This window comes from Triturus cristatus, chromosome 9, assembly GCF_964204655.1.
Source record: "Triturus cristatus chromosome 9, aTriCri1.1, whole genome shotgun sequence".
NCBI classification, from domain to species: domain Eukaryota; kingdom Metazoa; phylum Chordata; class Amphibia; order Caudata; family Salamandridae; genus Triturus; species Triturus cristatus.
In genome coordinates this window covers 802,632,769-802,654,526 of record NC_140592.1, presented here as the reverse complement: position 1 = coordinate 802,654,526, position 21,758 = coordinate 802,632,769, and the positions used below count along the sequence as shown (strand labels likewise).

Sequence of the window (21,758 nt, the reverse complement as noted above, 5' to 3'; positions counted from 1 at the left end):
CCGCAACCGGTCCCTTGGCATCCCACGGAAGCGGGACCTCGATCGGCGTGACACCGATTGCAGGACCTCCAACAACTTTCAGGAACGCTCCCGCAATGCTTTCGGCGCCATGGCCCGACAATCAAGGCACTCCTCGGAGTTACTGGTGTGCCCCAAGCAGAAGAGACACACATCATGTAGGTCCGCTACCGACATGTTTCGGTGGCAGGCCCTATAGGACTTAAAGCCGGGCATCCCTACTGCACCAGGAGTCAAGTACTCGACAAAACAAGTTGTCAGAAACCAAGTTAAAACTTTTAACTAGGGGTACCGCTCTCTCTCGGATCTGCGCTGCTGCACGGAAAAAGAAAGAACTGACGTCAGTGCACGTGGGCGCATCTAAGTAGCTCTGACGACGTCATCTCGGCGGCAACGACGCCAGCGACGTACGCGGAGCCGTACGACGACGCCTACCGACGTGCAGGGGTTCTGCTGATGAAACATTTCCGGATTCAGTCTGACGCCTGGGGATATTCTAAGGTAAGGAATCTATCACTAACGTGTCTCTTTCAGATCGTGGATGCAGTAATGCAGACAATCTACACATGTTTGTTAGTTGTCCTATGGTGCAATCATGTTTGTACAAAGAGGATAAGACAGCAACAGAAATGTCTGTACAGAAGATAGAGGTAACCCCAATTCTTGCCATCTTTAGGATAGTAAGAAAAGATGAACATGAAAGAAACTTTCATCAACTCAACGTTGTGAGATATTGGATTACTGGTTGAGGTGACTGAACACCTGTTCAAGCAGCAACCACAATCCTTGTCAGGGTGAGGCACAAACAAACCCCAAATTAACCTGTGCTCAATCCTCTGGAGCAGTCAAGTTTAACTTAGAGCCAACGTGTAAGGTATTTATGCAGAACTTCTAACAGGACTAAAGTGAAAAAACAACAAAAGAAAAATCCCACACCAACTTAGAAGACTAGAGCAAAATGTAATAAATAAATTGAGACAAAAACAACAAAAATCCAATCAGTACAACCAGAGATATGTAATTTGAAAGATTTAAATCAAATTGCCAAAAAGCCCAAAGCGCGGCTCGTGGCTATCTGGTCATGCAAGACCGGGAGAAAGTTATAAGTTCAGGCTGACCATGATGGAAAGCGGGTAAAGGAACCATGTTAGTCCCACTGAAAAGTTACCTTTTCAGTCCAGCCACTAATAGTCTCGTTCGTGGACGAGGGGGGCCGCGAGGAGCAGAGAAGTGTTGTGGACAGTCATCGATGTAGCACGAAGAGCAGGCCTGGTATTGTGTATGATGTCACTGAAGCGCGAAGTTCCTGTTTTGGGCACTGTCAAGAGGGCCAGAGATTCGAGGTGGTGCTTTTCAATGCTGTAACTTTGAGCTGGTGGACTGTGCGAGTGAAAAGGTTTTGGCACCAACGGGCCCATAAACAGTTATGAAGCGCCCAAAAACTTCAATTTAGCCTCTCTCAGGCCACCCAAGGGTATCACTTGAGGGTCAGAGGCTTGTGCCAGCTGGATCTGGGTGTTGCACCACAGACCGTGATTCGGCCTGTGGTACTGCCCGCTTCTTCATCGCGGGCCGCTATACAGCCCGCAGTGCCTCCCTCTTTTCTTCCGGCACGTCACGGTACTGCGCGGCGGCCCGCTGTTGCTGTTTTGCCGTTTTGCCTGCTCTCTTTCTGTATCGGGCATGTCTCATACCTATGCGGCGACCCGTTGTCTGACAATTTGCATGACAAGAATGCCGCAGCTCTGGATTGGAACTGCGGCTTCCTATTTTCACATGTTGGGGTACTATATTCTTACCTTCCTTTCACTGGATATATATTTCTTTCTTCAATTCTTCTTGGGGCCATCTTGCCTTCCCATGATTCCATAGTCTTCTTCCCAGAAGGCCTTGGGAAGCATCTGCTCTACCAATTCAAGATGGCTACCTTCCTATTCCGCCCACTATCCTTTTCCTTATCCAAGATGGTGGTTACTTACTTCCTGTTTGGTCACTTCCTTTTCCTGTTTGGTCACTTCCTGTTCTTGGTTGGTCACTTCTCATTCATGGGTATTTAAAGGGCTGAATACTTCAATTTCTTGTGTTGCAACACTCTTTGCTCCTGCTGGTGTGTCCTTGCTCCTGTTGGTATCCTGTGCTGCTCCCTGGTGTATCTGTGAATCCTTCTGGTGCTCCTTGTTCCTCATTATAGTCTTCTATTCTGGTTTGGATTCCTTGCCTTCTATTTCCTCCTTACTGGTAGCTTCTTTCCTTCCTTTTCATTCCTGGAGTCCCACTTCCATCAGAGGTTTTTCCCTACAGGGTTTTTGCCTCTTGGGACTCCTGCTTTGGCCTTTTTCCTTGTCGGAAGCACTGTGGCTACCAGAAGGGGTCGCCCTTACCTCGGACAGACCAGAACCCTCAAGAACCGAAGTCGAGAATCTCTCCAACACGCCAGAACCGGTAAGACCACTACAAGTTGTGACACTGGGTGCTGGTTCAGGTAGCTGTCAGCCTGTTATGTTCCTGTGGTTCTGAACAGGAGGCCAGAAGTCTAGCCCTTAGAGTAACTCTGGGAGTCCTGGGATCAGATACAGGTCCAAATCCCTCAGGCAGTAGTCCAGTAGGGCAGCAGTCCAGCATAGTGGCAGTCCTTTCACCAGCACAGCAGTATTTTTCCTGGCAGAGTTTCCACAGTTCCAGAAGTGTACTGAAGAGTTGGTGTCCGAGGTCCAATATTTATACCAGGGGCCTCCTTTGATGTGGGAGAAGCTCCTTGAGGTTTCTCTTTGAAGTGCACAGGTTTCCAGCCTCCCCTGCACGTGGCTCGATGCTAACTACAGGGGGTATGCAGTCCCTTTGTGTGGAACCAGGACACAGCCTATTCAAGTGTAAGGAGGACCAGTGATGGCCCATTCAGGCACTCCTAAGCTCTCAATTGTGTGTGGCTATCTAGGAGAAAAGCACAAAACCGTACAGTCAACTACACCCAGTCATGTGACTCAGAGAAATGCTGCAGGCACTAAGTGGCTAAGGCAGGAAAATAACAACGTTCTAAAAGTGGCATTTTCAAAATTGTAATTTAAAATCCAACTTTACAATAATAGAGGATTTTTTTCATTACAGTTCCAGAGACAGCAAACATGAACTAGTTACCTGTTCCCAATTGGAAGTTACAGCTTATTAAATGTAATACGATAACGCCAATGTTATCCTATGGGAGCGGTAGGCCTTGAAGTAGTGAAGAGGAATTTAAGAGGTTTTCACAACCAGGATATGTAAAACTAAAAAGTACATGTTCAACATTTTAAATACACCGCACCCTGCCCTCTGGGCTATCCAGGGCCTACCTCAGGGGTGACTTAAATTTATTAAAAAGGAAGGTCTGAGGGTGGCAAAAGGTTTATTTTGCCAGGTTGACATGTCAGTTTTAAAACTTCACACACAGGCTGCAATGGAAGACCTGAGACATGTTTAAAGGGCTACTTAAGTGGGTGGCACAATCAGTGCTTCAGGCCCACTAGTGCATTTAATTTACAAGCCCTGGGAAGATGTAGTGCCATTTTACTAGGGACTTACAAGTAAATTAAATATGCCAATTGGGCGTAAGCCAATTCTACCATGTTTTAAGGATCCCTCGACCCCTCGCAGTCCGGATTCCGTGCCAACCACAGCACCGAGACCGCCCTCATCGCCGCCACCGACGACATCCGAGCCCTGATGGACAACGGAGAAACAGCGGCCCTCATCCTCCTAGACCTCTCCGCGGCTTTCGACACGGTCTGCCACCGCACCCTAGTGCAGCGCCTCTGCAGCGTCGGAATCCAGGAGAAGGCACTGGAGTGGATCATCTCCTTCCTCGACGGAAGAACACAGAGAGTCCGCCTACCACCGTACAAGTCAGAGGCCACCGAAGTCTTCTGCGGCGTCCCTCAAGGATCCTCGCTGAGCCCTACACTCTTCAACGTCTACATGAGCCCCCTCGCGGCCATCGCACGCCAACACAACCTCAATATAATCTCCTACGCCGACGACACCCAGCTGATCCTCTCCCTGACCAACGACCCCGCCGCCGCCAGAGCCAACCTGCACGAAGGGATGAAAGAGGTAGCCGAGTGGATGACGACGAGCCGCCTGAAACTGAACTCAGACAAGACGGAGGTCCTCATCCTGGGCTCCTCGCCCTCCGCCTGGGACGACTCCTGGTGGCCCCCCACCCTGGGCACCGCACCCAAACCGACGAACCACGCACGCAACCTGGGCTTCATCCTGGACTCCTCCCTCTCCATGACCAGGCAAGTCAACGCCGTGTCCTCGTCGTGCTTCAACATCCTGCGCATGCTTCGGAAGATCTTCTGGTGGATCCCCACGGAGACCAGGAAGACCGTCACCCAGGCCCTCGTCACCAGCCGACTGGACTACGGCAACGCCCTCTACGCCGGAACCACCGACAAGCTCCAGAAGAGACTCCAGCGGATCCAGAACGCCTCAGCCAGACTCATCCTCGACATCCCACGGAACAGCCACATCTCCGGACACCTGAGAGACCTGCACTGGCTCCCCGTCAACAAAAGAATCACCTTCCGGCTCCTCACCCACGCACACAAAGCCCTTCACGATCAAGGCCCAAGCTACCTTAACAACCGAATCAACTTCTACGCTCCCAAACGCCACCTCCGATCTGCCAGCCACGCCCTCGCCGCCGTCCCACGCATCCGTAGAGCCACAACAGGAGGAAGGTCCTTCTCCTACCTGGCCGCCAAGACCTGGAACTCCCTCCCGGCCGACCTGCGCCTGACCCAAGACCACCTCTCCTTCAGGAAGAAGCTGAAGACCTGGCTGTTCGAGCAGTAACGGCACCCCCCCCCCCCTCTAAGCGCCTTGAGACCCTACGGGTAGGTAGTGCGCTCTATAAATGTCTTTGATTGATTGATTAAGGAGAGAGCACAAGCACTTTAGCAAAGGTGAGCAGACTCCTAAGGACAACAAAAACGAAGTCAGCAAAACAGGAGGAGGGTTGAAGGCTAATGGTTAGGGGAAAACCACACCAAGGGTGCTAGGTCTAACAAAAGTAGACTATCGCTCCCTAAGATATTGCTAGCCAGAAGGGAAATCTGCAAGAACTAGTTTAAGAAAGCAGCTTTACTGCATACAGAATGGCTAGAATATATAAACTATATAGGTGCTCTAGATGTACAATGCATGAGCGCAAAGAAGCCACAGATTAGGCTACCATTTTGTAACTGGTTAAATTCCGATGATTACACCAAGCAGAGATATATATATATATATATATATATATATATATATATATATATATATATACATATAAAGGCCCAGGTATGACCCAATTCAATGCCTGAATGAGCAAGGTTAGATAGACGCATGGTTGGGCAGTAAAGAACTTGTGGACAAGCCAGATCAAAAGCGTACATAAACTTTACTCTCCTCGGTGTATCTGGGTAATACAAGGACTTAAAAAATTTGTAAAATAAATACTAAATAAAGAGTGACAGGGAAGAAGAGGAAACAAAGGATTAGAAGGGGTGGAAAGGGGCAAAACAACTGTATGGAGCTACCAATATCGTGTTTCCATCCGCAAAATTACATGGGATGATGACAGCGTTGATGAGCAGAGCTTTTAAACACTGCCTAAAGGTAGCTGAACTACTATCTCCAAAGGCTGTAAAAGTCTGCCCAAAATGAATGTTAGTGTTTTATGTTGTGTGACAGCATTAGCTCGCACCAGATAACTTAAGATGTCTGTAGGCAAGACCTACAAAGTGCTGTTTATAGCACCAGTTCTATTTTAACTTCTAGAGTGTAGTTTGTAAAATGTTTAATCAGGAAAAACAATACTTTAGCAAGACATCACCTTTTAAAACCAGAGGGACATGTACCTTTGTAGGATGCTCTCTCCCTACGCCGTCCAGCCATGGCTTCAGTAGGTGGATGTTCTCTGTATATGTTGCCCAAGATGACACAATCTCCTCCAATGCTGTCCTTGCATCATGAATAGACTTGGTGCACGATAACACCTCAGATTCCAACTTTTTAAATGATTTGTCAAGAAGCTCAAAGGAGTCATCTATTAGGAGAAAAAAAGAAAAGGCTGTAAGCAAAGAATAAAGATAAATAGACCAGTCTGTAAGAAAAGTAAAAAGGAATGATACGGGTATCTAATTTCTTGTGACAAAGAACTGATAGCACTTTTCGAATATGAGGCTTATAATTCTTTTAGATGACTTACTTTATATTGTGTTTGTACCTTTCAAATCATTTGCTCCCCATGCCCTAATATATTGTGCTCTGACACTATAAGTATGGTAGTCAAAACAAGGACCGGGAGGAAGGTGGTACGGAATACTATGTTGTCAGATAGGAGCGTGAGGAAGTTATTGTGTTCTGTTGATAGGGGACTCCACAAACAAGTCTTTCTGAAGGAACGTTTCGAAGTCTTTGAAAAACAGGTAGAGAACAACTGTGACAATATGTCAGATTTTTACACGCACACACATATATTCTATCCCTGCCTAGGGTTACATTTCAGTGCTCATTGCTTCGCAGCCAGTTACATCATAAATCAAACACACAATAAAAAAAATCACCACACAATACATTTCTCTGAATGGTCCATAATGAAGGCTGGTGTTATATCTGTTCATGGTACTTTATGAGACCCTGTAGAGTTTGCTTAGTAGCAAAGCCACTAGAAGAGTGTGATCATGCATGCTGCCAATCATCCACAAAGTAAGCCAGTTTAACACAGACAGAGTTTCAAACAAATTATACTGCTCACTTTTCCAAGCACATATACACCATGCAGTCACATTATTATGCTCTCTAGTTCAAGAACTCACAGACAAGCAATATTACCTACACATGCACAGGATTTACACTTGCAAACTGTTAGTCTAGACAAAAAATGGACCAGTGCAACCTTCTCTCAGTTTTTTAGGAAGAGTGTGGATGATGACCAGGGTGTCTCCTATATGTCATAACCCTATGCAGTCCTATTCGGAACACATTAAAGCGTAGTGCCAGAACTGCTGTATCTCACACCTTCGACATCACAAGAGCACATCCACCATATACCTGCTCACCTCCTCCCTAGGCAATATCACAGTCATCTCCCATACACACACACACACAAACACCGGCACACTGCAACCATGAACTGTCAATACACACACCAGCAGCCAAAACAAACACATTAATGTCCCATTCATCACTACCCATGGCAAATTCACAGAACACAGGAGCCAACTCATACACATCAGCACAATCAGCAATCTCTCACAAAATCAATACAACTGATCCCATTTCACCAATAATCTCAATATAATTTTCATTACAAAAATCCTCAACAAAGCCTCCAAAAGCAGTGGTATGCTCTTTAACAAGATCAAGCAGTGTGTGAAACCACAAAAATCACTTAAGTTGCCTAATTCGAGGAAAAGTGCCCTGCAATCACCACGTTCTCCAGTACAAGACAGGCAAGATATGACAGCTCACCAACCCCTGAAACCCCCACAATAAGTCCACAAGTCGACACAAACAAATGGTCTACCTTTTACACACTTCAAGCAGCAGATCAAGCTAGCCTGGCTGATGAGGGGTGTTTACCCTGAAACCGGTCCCAGAATGCTTGTTTCCGGTCCAGGGAATACCTGGCTTGGCAGTTCAGGCTGGACTGTTCCCATGAGGCACAGGGTCAAGACTGATTTGCATATAGTTGGGTCTGAACTGGGGTGGCGAAGGGAGCTACAGAACAATGATGGATTCAACCCAGATCTGTGACTGGAGGTGAGTGTCTGAAAAGTTTCAGCGCTCCTTCCATCATCTCCTTGTGTTTGCTTTGGTCGCCCAGGGGCCCTGAAAGCAACTTTAAATAAAATATCACATAAATTCTGAAGGGGTTATCAGGAGAAATACCAACACGGCTATAGAACATCATCAAAACATAACTTCTGGAAGTCACCTTTATTGATGCTCTCAAGACCAGGCAAATTCTACCCCACCAAAATAAACAATACTGGATGCTAATCAACCCAATTACAGAACTGTCATTCACTGCTAAGATCATTGAGAATGCCAGTATGAAAGCAACTTCCCGATAAGATCAATATCAGTCTGACATTAGGCCACATTGCAGCACAGGGACAGCAAGCATTGAAGTGATTACCTTTGTTCCCCAAATTGGGCTTTGACGGTATTGGTCTGCAGAGGTTTGTCATACTATGGAATAGTCAAATTTATGGACATTCCTAAACCCTATTGACACCAACTTAGTGCAGGTAAAATTGATTGATCGGAGTGACATGGTAACATTTTTTTTACATAAATATTTATGCAGCTATTAATGACAGAAAGTTATAGCTTGTATTTCACTGGGTACTTTCCAGCTGTATTTTCAGAAACCTGTATACATATTAAAGAGCTTGCAATATTATTGAAAAATGTGCTTTGAGCCTGCCACCCTTTTGACCAATGTTCATGCTTTCTGAAACAAAATCACTCTGTACTCCATCACTCACACCCTGCAAACTGTCAGGCACAGTTAGCATGCTCTGCACACCTCCATCACTCACACTCTGAAAACTGTCAGGCACGGTTAGCAACACGCTACATACCTGCAGAAAATGTTCTAGATCTACTCAACATACATTTCTTTTCTCCTCTGTTGAACATCCTCTGAAAATCTGTACCCCAAGGCAGAAGAAAATGTGTTTTTAAAGCCTCAACAATGTGTTCTTCCAGTATTCTAGCTTGTGTCTATTAGGTAGCTCTTTTTATACAACATACACAGATCTCAAAGCCTTCCAAGTGATATATGGTGTAACCAGTGATATGTTTGACAATGTTCTTGGTGATGGTATCCTTGGCATCAAGTGTAAGAATAAGAGCAGTGCATTGGGGGGAGTGTTAGTTAGCCATAACTGCCCAATATCAGTGTTTTTTTTCTCAGCCATCAATCACTTTAGCTTTCTTTTTGCATTAAATTTCTCATTTTATAAAAACAAAATATGTAAGTTTATTGCTTATCATAATAGAAACAATAACTTACGTCTACCGAAGTTTTTTTAAAGTGGTTTTGATGATATACTTCATAGAACTACTATGTTTATGTATTTACCCCACCCAGCACCTAACCCCCACTGCATACAGCCTTTGGTCACCCATCAGGGCTTGACCACAGAGCCTTTGGTCAGGATCCCCATGAGACCAACTCAGCGGCAGGCAGGCAGCTCAGGCCCAACACCAGCCCCCACCCTACTGAACCAGTTGTCCATGGCCTTTGGAGAAATGGGCTCAGTGTGCCGAGCCTTATACCGCCCTCATGTACATAGTGCTCACTGAGCATGGTTTATAGCCATGCGTAGTTACACAGTGATTTTTCTTTTTTTCAGGATTTGAAAAAACATCCATATTTTAACGGGCCTGATTTTAGGGCTCTCAAACCAAGCCAGCGTGTACATCCAAGCCACAAAAACTGGCACTTATTTTATTGTTGAGGGCAGCATCTCTCCTTCAGTGCCATCTTCCTGTTCCCTTATGCTCTCTCCATTACACTTTTAACTGGAACGAAAGCTTCAGTACCTGGCATCCTGTAAAGGATGCCCACAACCAGACCTCTTAAGTCTGGGAACACGGGCTTGTGTCGACGCGCAAACCCCCATTGGATGATGGGAGAAATGGTTCACTGTCCAATGGAATTTGTTTACTTTTTAAACACAGGAGAGCAGAAACTGGAAACTAGAGGTACAGATAAACAAACGTCCCTAGATGATTCATTAATTATTTATTTATTAACTGTGTTTAAGTTGTGTAGACCTTGTCACATGGACAGCTGAGTGTTTTTCACAAGTAACAATGAGATGGAGGAACATTGTTGGAACAGTAAAATAACATTTAATTGTAGCTGTGCCTAAAAATTAAATATATTATGTAAAGCGTGAGGGTGGAGGGAAGAAGTGGTGTAAGGGGAAAAGAGTAGTCTTCAATATGAATTCGGAAGAGATGAATGTTAGGTTTTACCAAAGGATGGGAGGTTGGCCTCAAGTCTATTGTTTTCACATAGGCTATTCCATAGTATCTTGGTGATATTGGCGAAAGCTGCAATGTGAGTTTTACTTGTAGTTTTGGGAATTTCTAAAAGTAGACAAGATCAATGAGGTTTCTCAGGGCAGAACTCTACTGATTTATGGTGGTTTTTCAGTTCCACAAAGCCCTAAATTACCTGCTTAGACTGTGGTTATAGCACCTCATTGTATTTTTCCTTGTTTCATCTTTTCATTCATGAAAACAGACAGATATTGTTTCAATTATTTAAATACATGAAAATTACACTTCTATCTAGATTTTTGCAAGCATTGAACGGACCTGGTATTGTAAATCTTCTTTAAATAATAAGCTATATGCAAAAAGTAGTGCAAAATCAAGTAACAGTGCAACAAACCTTCTCTGTGTGATCGTGTTTAAACAGGTATCGCTAGTAAATGAAATATTTTTACCTGAGGCTGCAGTGTTTAAATATGTGGAGTTCAATTCCTTGAAAGTTTGAAAAGCAGCTTCTAGTTCACCTAGAAATTGTTTCTCCTCGATGAAATCCTGCAGAAATGGGAAAGAAATGGCTATCAGTACAAACAGAATAGATGTAATTGACCTAACAGTGTGACCAGAAATATGCTAGTAAACATGTTATTATCCCAGTAATAACTTCTCCAGCTTTTGTTTACCCTGCAGTACCCCCAAAAATATTCACGCGAGAGTTCGGAAGGTGAATGAGCAATAAAGATACTTTTAAATTATGTATTTTTCTTGTCACATTTGCTGCGAAAAGACAAAAGTCAAATATCACGCTATATTTTTTGACAATATTTAGCTTATTGGAAAACTGGTATTTAATTTTAATTCTCTGTATCCAAAGTGAGAAGAATTTGTAAAAGTGATCTAGGTGACAATCTTGCTGGGGTGCAGGAAACTAAAGGAAAGGATGTACCATGTCATTTTTTTTTTTAACAGCCAACAAAAAATAAATATCAGGAAATTAACTATACACATATTTAGAATTATATCAGCAATTAGGAAAGCACTAATGAAGCAATTTTTTGTAATTCTAAAATGTGATGGAAACAAAGATCGTATTAAGCTCAAAACAAATCAAGTTACTTTATTTGGTGATGCTGCAAATGATATTTATTAACTGCGGTACAGTGACGGTAGATCTATTTTTCCATTGAAATGTCCCTGTTCCCTTTGGATCAGTAAATGCAGGAGACTGGGCAGTTCTGTTTGAGCTTGCTTTGCCTTTGAATATTTTTGGTAGGATAAGAAAAGCAATCCATGCACTTGCATTAAGCTTTAATGTAGGTTAACCAGAGCACATTAAAGAAGCAATCCCGAAAAAACAGGAATGTTCACCAAAAACCCAAATAGGGATTACAAAGTGTGTGAAAGATCTGGCAATTTTCCCAATTCACGTTTTGGCCATGAAAAATGTAGTGAGATGTAGATGGGAGTCAAAATATGTGAAAATCCGTGTGCAAAACTTCAATTCCTTCGATGTGCAAAACTCAGAATTTAATAATGCTATATTCAGGAAATTCTGGGTACCGTGTTAATGGTTTTTACTGAGTGAGTTGTCACTAGACCAGAAATTACAGGACTCATATTGAGACCCAGAGGGGCTGATTATGATGTTGGTGGGTCCAGCATCGATATCTGCCCCTGCGGTCTGCCCGCCACATTACAATGCGCCGAGCGGATGCATCAAGGAGCTTGCCAGTGCGTCAGAACCCACCATAATGACAGCGGAGCCAGGCTTGGCTCCGCCGTTGGGATTTTGATGCCACTTTCCAACAGCCTTTTCATGTCTGCCTTTCAAAAGGCAGACAAAAGGCTGTCAGAAAGTGTCTTTGGGGGGATCTAGCAAGCCATCCGCTATGGGGCCTGAGGCGCCCCTATGGTGCCTCCTTTAACATCCCTGCACCGTGTAGCAGGATCTGTGAGGTGCCTGCCACACGGTTCAGGGATGTTTACAAACATCCATTTGTCAATGGAAGCTTGTTTGCCCACCGCACCAGCTTCCATTGACAAATGGATATTTGCGCCCAACCTATGGGCGGTTGCATCGTAATCCTGAGGTTTGAACCACCGAGCTGAGGTCGGGTTGTCCCAGACCGATACGGTGTCCGGCAGTACGCCGACATCATAATCAGCCTCTTAGTATTAATGGTCCCTCCCTTGATGTTCAGCAGTTACTATAGATTGCATGATTTCACTGTTGCATTTCAGAAGATAAAAGGAAGACTGGGAGTCCTATCACCCAAATGGATAAAAGTGTGAAACTGGGTGGCAAGACGCACCAGTATCAAACACATTAGGAACTATTCACAAAGGTAGACTTACGAACAAATTTACCTTTTTTACTACTGCCAGGAAATCACAAAGAGATTCCTGGCAAGAATTTGTACATTGCGACTGTGGATTTCATAATTAAAAGTGCAGAGAAAAGTGCAGTGAAGTCTGCAGTACTATATCCCACTCAAAGGGCGAGAAGTGGGTGTTCCAAGGTGCTGCTTGCCTTGGAAGTTTGGGATATTAACTAATATGTTGGTTCGTGGCATTCACAAGCTCCCTTTACTTACTGGAAATGGTCATAGATTTACTCCGTGATGGAAAGGGGAACGGGTCAACCCCAGATTTAGTGAGGATTTCCGGGTGGGCTTTCTCTAGAGGAAATAAATACTTCCCTATGTGCCTGGCACAGCTTTTCATGTGGGCTTCTGGGACTGTTTGAAAGTTAGAAAAAAGGGGAAAATAGGCTCAGATGGAGGAGTAAATCTGCGCCCATGGTTTTTTCATTTTTTTGTGACTATGGCCTACTATGTTCAAGTAGCACACAGGACTGCTGCACAGTTGCATTGAGCAAACCTTGTATCTAGATTGGCTTTCGAGGTCAGAACTGGTCACTTTGCTTCCTTTGATTTTCATTTACACCTACAGCATTACACATGCAGACTACATTAGCATGGAGTTAGAACTGCTAGAACAGTAAAAAGTTGCATCCATATTCTAACCCTAGACTGAAATTAAAACACAGGGAATAATGTACTTAAACAACGAGGAGATTGGATTTGTCATGTTCACCCATAAACACCTGTTTCCAGTGAAAGGAATATCACACACCTGGCTTAGTCTAAACAATCTCTCTCAACTTACTCCTAGACATATTGACCTACCACTGCATGGGCTGTAATCATAGCCTTCTGCTACAATACAGTGGCTCCCCGTGATTTCAAATCTGACAGTAAGCTTGCCAAACTAACCAGTAGTATCATGGGGGGGGGGGGGTGCTTTGTTTCCAAGCCCTAATCCTCTTAAAACTGCTGCTATTTGCTAGGGGATATATCACTGCTCTCTCAACCTTCCCTTGTTATCTTTACTCTTCTCTTTACCTTGTGGTATTATATGGTGCACTGCTCACACCCTGCACACAATCTGCTGCTGGCTGCTGCTAAACCTTTTTGTCACATCGATAAAATATATTTACAAACCAAGTGGGGCACCTAATATGGACGACATGTCTTATTCACAATACTGACCATTTGGAGTGATTTACAGAAGGTGCAATGCAGCCACTTAAAGTGTGACACAGTCAGGATTGTCATTGAAAGACATTGCTTGTAGACACTGTAATATGCCCGCTCAATTGAATCCCAGTTCAGAAGGAGTCTAAACCGTAAGAAATTGGATGGATTAAATAGTTCAATATATATCTGTCTATGCACAGAAAGTGCTTAGTTATTTAGTAACATCTTATTAACATTTCACTCTTCCATTTCACATCCGAAATAAATACTGTCGCCTTACATCCCAATCTTCTAACGAGGATTCGACTGCCTCTTGTGTTCCGGGCTGAGCGTTCCACGTGTCCAGCTTAGCTTTGGCTTGGTCCAGCAGAACCAAAACAGACTGCCTGGCAAGGTGGTAGTCGAGAAGTCCACCAGCATTGGCTGCAATAATGCTGTCAAATCTGCAAAGGTAAAGCACCGAACAGATTTGTCATTTGATGATAACAATAATGAGAAATTGACTGGGAATTACAGAAAAAAACAAATTTACAGAATGTTTCCAGTTGTATTAAGAAAAAACATGACAGAAGGAAAAAATAAAGTAGGACCAGAGAAAGTATAAGTTGTCACAAGTCTACTAAACATTTGTAAATATGTACCTCAAAAAAGTGGTAAAAATATGTCAAAATTAAAAACACCAAGCAAACCTTTCTTTCAGTTCATCTAGTTTATCGGTTGGAACCAACACCTCCCCTTTCTCATCTTCATTCACAAAAGACTGTAGGATGTTCAACTGCTGCTCGGAACTCACCAGAAGCTCCTGCAAAAAAAGGCACAAGTCAGTAGAGCACGCTCACCAGCGCTCTTCGGCTTAGAGCATCCTTAAGAAATCCATTTTCAATGGGCTGATCATTCCCCATAAAAGAACAAGTTGGGAGAGCTATGGCTGCTGCAACTTCCATGCCTGACTGGAAAGCTAAGCAATAACTGTCTTGAAATCCTGACGTGGGAGGAATCCTAGTATTGGCTGCAATTCTACTTTAATTCCAAAGGATGACAGGGTGTTCACCTGCAGAGCTTTCAGCATACTGATACTGTCCTCTGCTCTCATTGGTGGGAGAATGAAATAACCAGGGCTTGGCCTGTAAAACGGAAGTCTGCCCAGCATGCAGACACCACAACACAAAAATCAAGTTTTACAGTTATAGTCCTCATTCCAAATTGACCAGTGCTAAGTACAATATTTATCGTACTTCATGAATATCAAAATTTTGCGGTACATTATTTACTGGGTGTGATAATCAGCGCCTGTTATGAGTATTTCCCCTTGAATGGGACATAAAATGCGGATTCTGGCGCTCACCACACCAAAATCCACATTTCACCGTATTTATCAGGAATTTTTAGCAGTTTAACATCAGCAGGTTTGACCTGCTGAAATTTATCTGAATTTTTATTTTTTATTTTACCCAGTATGTATTGGCTGCGATTAAATCAGCAAAACTAATAAATTCGATATGTGCAGTTTTCAAATCAATCCAAGTTAGTAAACTATACCTTGGTTATAAATACAGGTTTAATATATACTTTTTATCAAGCACAAGTTTTCTATCTGACTAGCTTGGTATCGATTCTTCTGTGAATGCATAACTCTCTCCATTAATCATCCCCACTCATGACTAGTGCAAGGAATTTCAAGTATTTTATTTATCCCCCACATTAGGAGCCCACTTCCTACGGCACAAGCTATATTTGTGCAATATTTGCAGCTTGCAATACAGACCACTCTCTGCACTTAGAACACCAGGAGTCCACGTGGTGTTTCTTCACATGTTGAAAGCCAGAGAGGTATGCACTGTTCTTCAATATATCTTTACTTCCAGGAATAATGGCCCTCACACAGTTACTGGACAAGCTTGCCAAGGTAAACATTAGTAAAACCTGCACCAGGCATGGCTGCCCTCACATTCCTACAATAGTCAGCTTACCTCTAGCCCACAGCATTCTTTCTACCTTTATTTACTATATTTTCAGAAGCCAGCAGTGTGCAGGAATGTGTCACTATTGTCTGTCAACCATAGGGCAAACAACAAGAGGAAGGCTTTCGTTGGCAGCGTTGTGGAGTGTGTGTGTGTTTGTGTGTGTGCAGTGCCAGGTTTCAAAGCGCTGTAGAGTAAGAGGGAAGCTGTCATAAACCCGACCTTGCGTGCAGCCACAGTGTGTTTGAACTGTGGTAGCATCGAGGGCTTCTGCATAGGAAAAGCTCACTTGATAAACAAACCTTAAGTAACACGGATTGTTCTTGGACGGCCGCCATTGCTGTGTGGTGATCCTCTGACTCAGACAGACATTCCGACAGTAAATCCTCCGACTGCCGCAGCCAGGTTTCAACCTCGTCCAGGGGCGGGGGCAAATCCTGGTCCAGCTTCTGTTTCCATTCAGCAATCTGAAGCAAAGAAGAGAAACTATTGTCTTTCAGTCTGCAACAAGGAGCTGCGGCCATGAATACAGGAAGGATAGGAAGACATCTTTACATTTTCAAGCACCTTTGATTTGATATAATGTCTTTAGACTTCTGTCGAGCTAGGTATTTGTGGAGTTCGTGTTAACCATAGTCCCATTTACACATAAAGGGATAAAAGTTGTTTTACATAAGTCAAGCTTTCTGGGGTTCTTAAGAATAGGCAGAGGGCCAATTTCACAAAGTGATTTAGGGGCTTAAAGCTAAATTTATTGCTGAATATGGCACTCTTTAACGCCAGTCAGGTACCCATTAACAGAGGTGCTTTGAGTGAAAGGATCAAAGTGGGATTTACCTTCAGAGTTTCAAAACAACCACAAAATGGGTCAGTTGTGGTATTCACACACTCCTCCACAACCCTTTCCCACCCCTGGAAATGGAGAGAGCTGTAGTTCAGCAAATGGCTGGGGAACCTCCTCTCCGAGACTGGGAAGGTTATCGGAACACTCCCAAACTATGTAGGGGGGCCGGAGGAGGGGTATCTCCACGGGAAAAAAAATGTTTTACCAGTGGTAAAAAAAAGAAAAAGAAGCAGGGTTGTACTGTGTGTAAATCTCCACATTGAGGAAATTGCAGAGGTCACATGTTATTCACAGTGTAATCTGGAAAGTTGGTACCCCAGGAAAGCTGTGTCTGGTACAATTTTACATGTATACTACTGGGAATGTTTGTGAATTCCCACATGTCATACTTTTACACTCATGAACAGGAGGACTACATTTATTGTCGAAAATGTACACTTTTTGTGTGATTTAGAATCACACCACAGTGTTAAAATCTATGGATTCATAGAGTCAAAACTGAAAAAAGGGTAATGTTGTCTCTGGTACATATTTGCCATGCGCAGTATCTCAAGTATTGAATAACTCGTGCCTAAGCTAACTATAACTTGCGCCCTTGCCATGCACAGTGATATTATCAATGATGTCAAAGAAGATGTCATGAATGATGTAATATCTAGGGCAATTAGCAGTGCATGGCGAGGGTGCGAATTATAGTTACCTTAGGGAACGAGTTATAGTTACTTGCAGTGCTTTAAATGGGGAAAAATAAGTGCAGGTACTCATTAAAATAGAGGTGTGGCAAGTGGGTGGGGCTAGGGGCGGGGTTAAGGGCAAATATCATCTTACATAGAGACGTCTGTACCAGTTGCAGCGCATATTAAAACACATGAGAAATGTGTTCAAGTCAAGAAACACAGATTAACTCATAACACAAAATGAAAGTCATGATGGCACGTTCACCGAAATGGTCACTGCGCATCTGATTGACAGTGAAGGGTCTGTCTAGAGACCTGTCCTCTTAATCACAGCGTGACACAAGCCCTCTCACCCCCCTGTAGTTTGGGGACATTCCAATGGGCGCTGTTGGAATCTTCACCAGCAACTCTGGAAAAGGATACTTCAGCCGAGTTAATTTCAAGCTCCTCGGAAGCAGAGCGGCCTCTGCCCTGTACTGGAGCAGAAACCTAACCTGAGTCTGCCATGCCGAGGATCAGGGTACTGGTACTCTCCCTGGCTACAGAGAAGTGCCGGTACTGACAGCAGGAAAAATCGGAAGTGCCGGTACTCAGTACCGGTGAGTACCGGCCCATTTAAAGCACTGGTTACTTGAGATAACTATAACTATAACTGGTGAATTTCAGTGATTTTCAGAGTTTAAACCTGAACATTGGATCTAATTTTAACGTTACTTTAACCTTTTGTTTTGTCAGTGAATTTCTAGGGTTTATTTTAACGTGAAGTAATATTTAGTTGCCATACATTAATCAAATCCTCACCGTGCCCAGCCTCCGGCCATGCATGGCAGGGGGTTGGTTGCAGGACCTGACCTGCAGCTAGGCCCTACAGCCTACGCTACACACACTGTGCATGGCATTCAGCTGTGCATAACAGGGATTGGCAACAAGGCCTGGCCTGTTTCCAAGTCCTGCAGCCACTCCCCCACATGCAGCCAGCCTCACACTATGCACGTCCTTCGCCTGTTTTCGGCAGGGGGTTGGCCACAGGGCTTTGCCCTGGGGACCCCCATAGCCTTTTTTTAAAGAGAAAGGGGGCCGCAAGGTACCCCATCCCGGAACCTATTATTGCCCTTGGACCCTATCTCTGAGGGCCCCAAATTTAAATTAGGGGAAGGGGACACTAGGCATGTCCTCATCCCCCTTAATTATGCTGCTGCTGGGGGTGGGGTCCCCAGAGCTGAAATGCACCTCAGGAGGGGGACCACAAATTCCCCTGTCTCCCAAAAGTGAAATATTTGTTTCACCCGGGGGCCTTAAAAAAAACAAGTATGAGAGACCTCTGTATTTGCATAAAAGATTTCAGGCTGATCATACACATGGATGTAGGAGTACTCTCCATCTCTCATTTCAGCTTACTAGGACTCTTAAGTTGTTGCAGTGTATTAAATATTTTACACAAAAACATTTTTTGAGTTATACCTGGAGTTTGGCTTTATTTTGTTCCTCTGAAATACGGCTGTACTATGTATAACACTTAGTGATTTGCCCTGATGAAGTCATTGGTGAACCTGGTGACAAAACATGTCTTGGCTACATGAACTGTCAGAATTGATTGAAGAATAAGAACACTGGAAAAAAATAAAGTTTCTATGCATGGACTGTTGACACTGACCTCAATAATCTTGGCTGCTCGGGGGCTGTTTATATTTTGGTGAAAGCATTGTTTGGCCCCTTCTCCTTCCTTTAGAGCACCCCATTATGTCAATTGTGTTGTTGTCCTCTTGAGGCACATGTGGACTTACGCCCATCTAAACCCTAGCCACCCATTTGAATTCTTCTTATGCCACCGAAAACAAATTCAGCAAAAATAGGAGGAGTGTAAAGCAAAATGTTTGGGGGTGACCCTGCAGAGAGGGCCAGTTCCAAAAGTACACTTTTTATCCATTTGTTAAGGTACAATCACAGTCTGGCCAATATGTGTTTCACAATATGTATCGGTTCTTCCAGCCACTATTGTTTTACTAATCATTTAAACAAAGCACATTAATTAGCACATTAGAAAAAATACATACATATATACCTGATCTTACATAATTAGTTGACTAACATCAGCGTGCACTAGTCCCATAATTCCCACTGCCTATCGTCACTATCTTTCATTTCCAGTTGGGCTTCAGTTTATCATGTCTTTTTGGCAAGTGCATTATTAGCATTAGAAGCACATGTATGTTTTATTTGTACCCCTCGTGTCTTTAAGCCTGTGCCTAATGGTCTACATGCAGGCATGCTAGAATGAACACCGGGTGCATCACACTGGTCTGGTAGGTATGTAGTTGTTGGGTTTAAGAAAGGATATCATTTTGTAATGCCACTCACTTTATCCTGTTTTGATTTTGCTACCTTTAAGACTCTTTGTCCTGTGACACTACCAAAGACTGTCACAGTGTGTGTGCTGTTCCTTCTAAACATGTACTGTACCTTGGTAACTAGACAACCAAATATTTATTTCTTTGTGTAGGAGGAGCGGTACTCTGGCCAAGGGCCACTGATCCAAAGGCATCATTTATTTATTTTTGTTCTTTGCCCACCGCTGGGGGCATACGGTCCATTATTTGAGGTTGCTCGGAAACGCAAATAGACTACCTGCTTTTTTAGTGGACAGGGGAAGCATTCCCCTCATATGTTTTCTCCCCAAGCAAATAATGTTTAGAGGCATGGTATCCATGGTAGAACGCACCACTAGGTTACCAGAAAGGGTGGGTAATGCTAGTAACTCAATAGCATTTCTGATGTGCAGTTTGTTTTTCACTGCTTGTTTCCTAGTACTTGATTTATTACATTGGCTGCTTGTTTTTTTGGAATATAGTAGTTTTGACTGGGAGCACAGTACTACAATCCCCAGAATGCAAGGAAAACATTGTAGAGTAGATAGGACACCTTTGACCATGGATAAAGGTTGGCGGAAGGAAATGTGTAATCAAGCTTAGCCAATCAGAGCTGCACTGTTGTTTTTCAAAAAGTGGGAGGAAGTGTTTGGTACCCTTGAAGCCTCCTAGTTCATTTTCAACCTGCTTTTAACTGTGAGAGGTACTTCTTTGCTTCTCTCTCTCTCTCTCTCTCTCTCTCTCTCGCTCTCTCTGGTAAGGTGTGTGGAGCCGTTCTTTTTCATCATTTTGTAGGTTAGTGCCTCACTTTGTTGGAATTTTGCCAAAGTATTGTTTCATATATTGTGAGCTTGTTTTTTTCCTCTGGTTTGTCATGCATGCCTTTATTTTTGAGTTCCCTCACCTGTTTGTTTTCTTGCACATTTGTTCTAATCTCTGGGAGGCTGTAAATGGATGTTTGTAAATTGTTTGTATAATCTAGTTAATTTGTTCTGAAACATTTGGCGTGTGCTTTATTTTGAAACATGTTTTCGTTTGTGTTTACCGTGGCTCACTACCATGCTTTAAGTATTTGAATGTAGATCTGAATTTACAATTCGATTAACTACATCATCTCTTTCATGTTTTTTGGTGTTTTATTTGTAACCCTGTTTCTCTTTCAGTGATTTGTGATGGTAACTTCAAAATTAATTTAAATTCTGTTCAGGACACTGGTGTGTGGTGAATGATTATTGTTGTTTTGTTTTATTGTGTCTTGTGAATGTTGTTTTCCAATGGCTGCACCACCATTCAGTGTTTCTTTGTTACTGCCCTGAAAGTAGTGAGGAGCTCTAATTTTGAGATCGCCTTGAAATATGTGGCTGTGGGATGAGAGAGGGCAAGTATTGCACTATTGCTGCTTTCATGCGTATTTGTGTTGTTCAAGTAATAGGTGCATTATTCTGACATTCAAATTATCTTACTGACAGTGATTTGTGTGTGTTGATTTGTTAATAGCATTTACAATTTGAACTTTCCATTCTCGCTAGTGCCAAATCCAACCAGTAGGTGTGTGTTTTTGAGTAGGGGATGGGTGTGCAATGTTAGTTAGGCTTTCTAACCTTCACTGCCAGTGAGCATATTGTCCCTAAGGAAAACCTACTAACCTCAGACATTTCTAAACACAAGACACCTTGAGGAGTGCAGCGCCATGTGACTTGAGTGAATTCCACTACCTTTCTTACACATAGTGCCCTGCAAACTTAAAATTGTGGTTAAAAACAAGTGTTTTCCTCACATTTCCTACTGCACAGTGTGCACAGACTTCTCCCAATAAAATGGTACCCCACTGGTATGGCTAGGCCAAACACCAACTAAAGTAATGGATCGAATCAGGGACCATGCAAAAGAGGACCATCTTCACATGGCTTCTGGCTGTATTTGCTTCTGTAACGGGTGCTAGGTCGAACTTCACAAGCAGGTTACCATTTAGAGGAGCAGAAGTGTGTGAACGCTGGGTGGTAGGAATTTTGTGGACCTCCACAGCTTCTAGAACTCTCACAGAAAAATAAGGAAAAGTTTTTGGGCTAAAGTCTGGGGTTTACAAGGCATTACAAGAAAAGGTAGTGAGATCCACGCAAGTCGCACCACCCTGGATTCCTCTGGATAGCTAGATTTCAGATATCTCTGGGTTTAGCAGGTTTCCCAGAGTGGAGGCCGAGCCCAGGTCCAAATTCTGCAGCTAGCTACATTGCCAACCTGGGAATTTTTCCTCTCAGAAATGATGAAGTTTCCACATTGTGTCTTGGGACCTTTTGAGCCACAGATGCTAAGCCAAG

General features: G+C 43.5%; 1 protein-coding gene across 1 annotated transcript in view; it reads right to left on the bottom strand.

Annotated features, from left to right (window-relative positions):
* The window catches only part of LOC146798868 (nesprin-2-like), a 1,144,883-nt gene that overhangs the window by 924,609 nt on the left and 198,516 nt on the right, over positions 1 to 21,758 (bottom strand). Inside the window, exons 12-16 of the mRNA XM_085627789.1 lie at positions 15,856 to 16,020; positions 14,282 to 14,394; positions 13,873 to 14,035; positions 10,512 to 10,608; positions 5,898 to 6,085 (exon numbers count right to left, since the gene is read on the bottom strand). Of these exons, the coding sequence (XP_085483915.1) occupies positions 5,898 to 6,085; positions 10,512 to 10,608; positions 13,873 to 14,035; positions 14,282 to 14,394; positions 15,856 to 16,020 (726 nt within the window). The remainder of the gene's footprint in view (positions 1 to 5,897; positions 6,086 to 10,511; positions 10,609 to 13,872; positions 14,036 to 14,281; positions 14,395 to 15,855; positions 16,021 to 21,758) is intronic.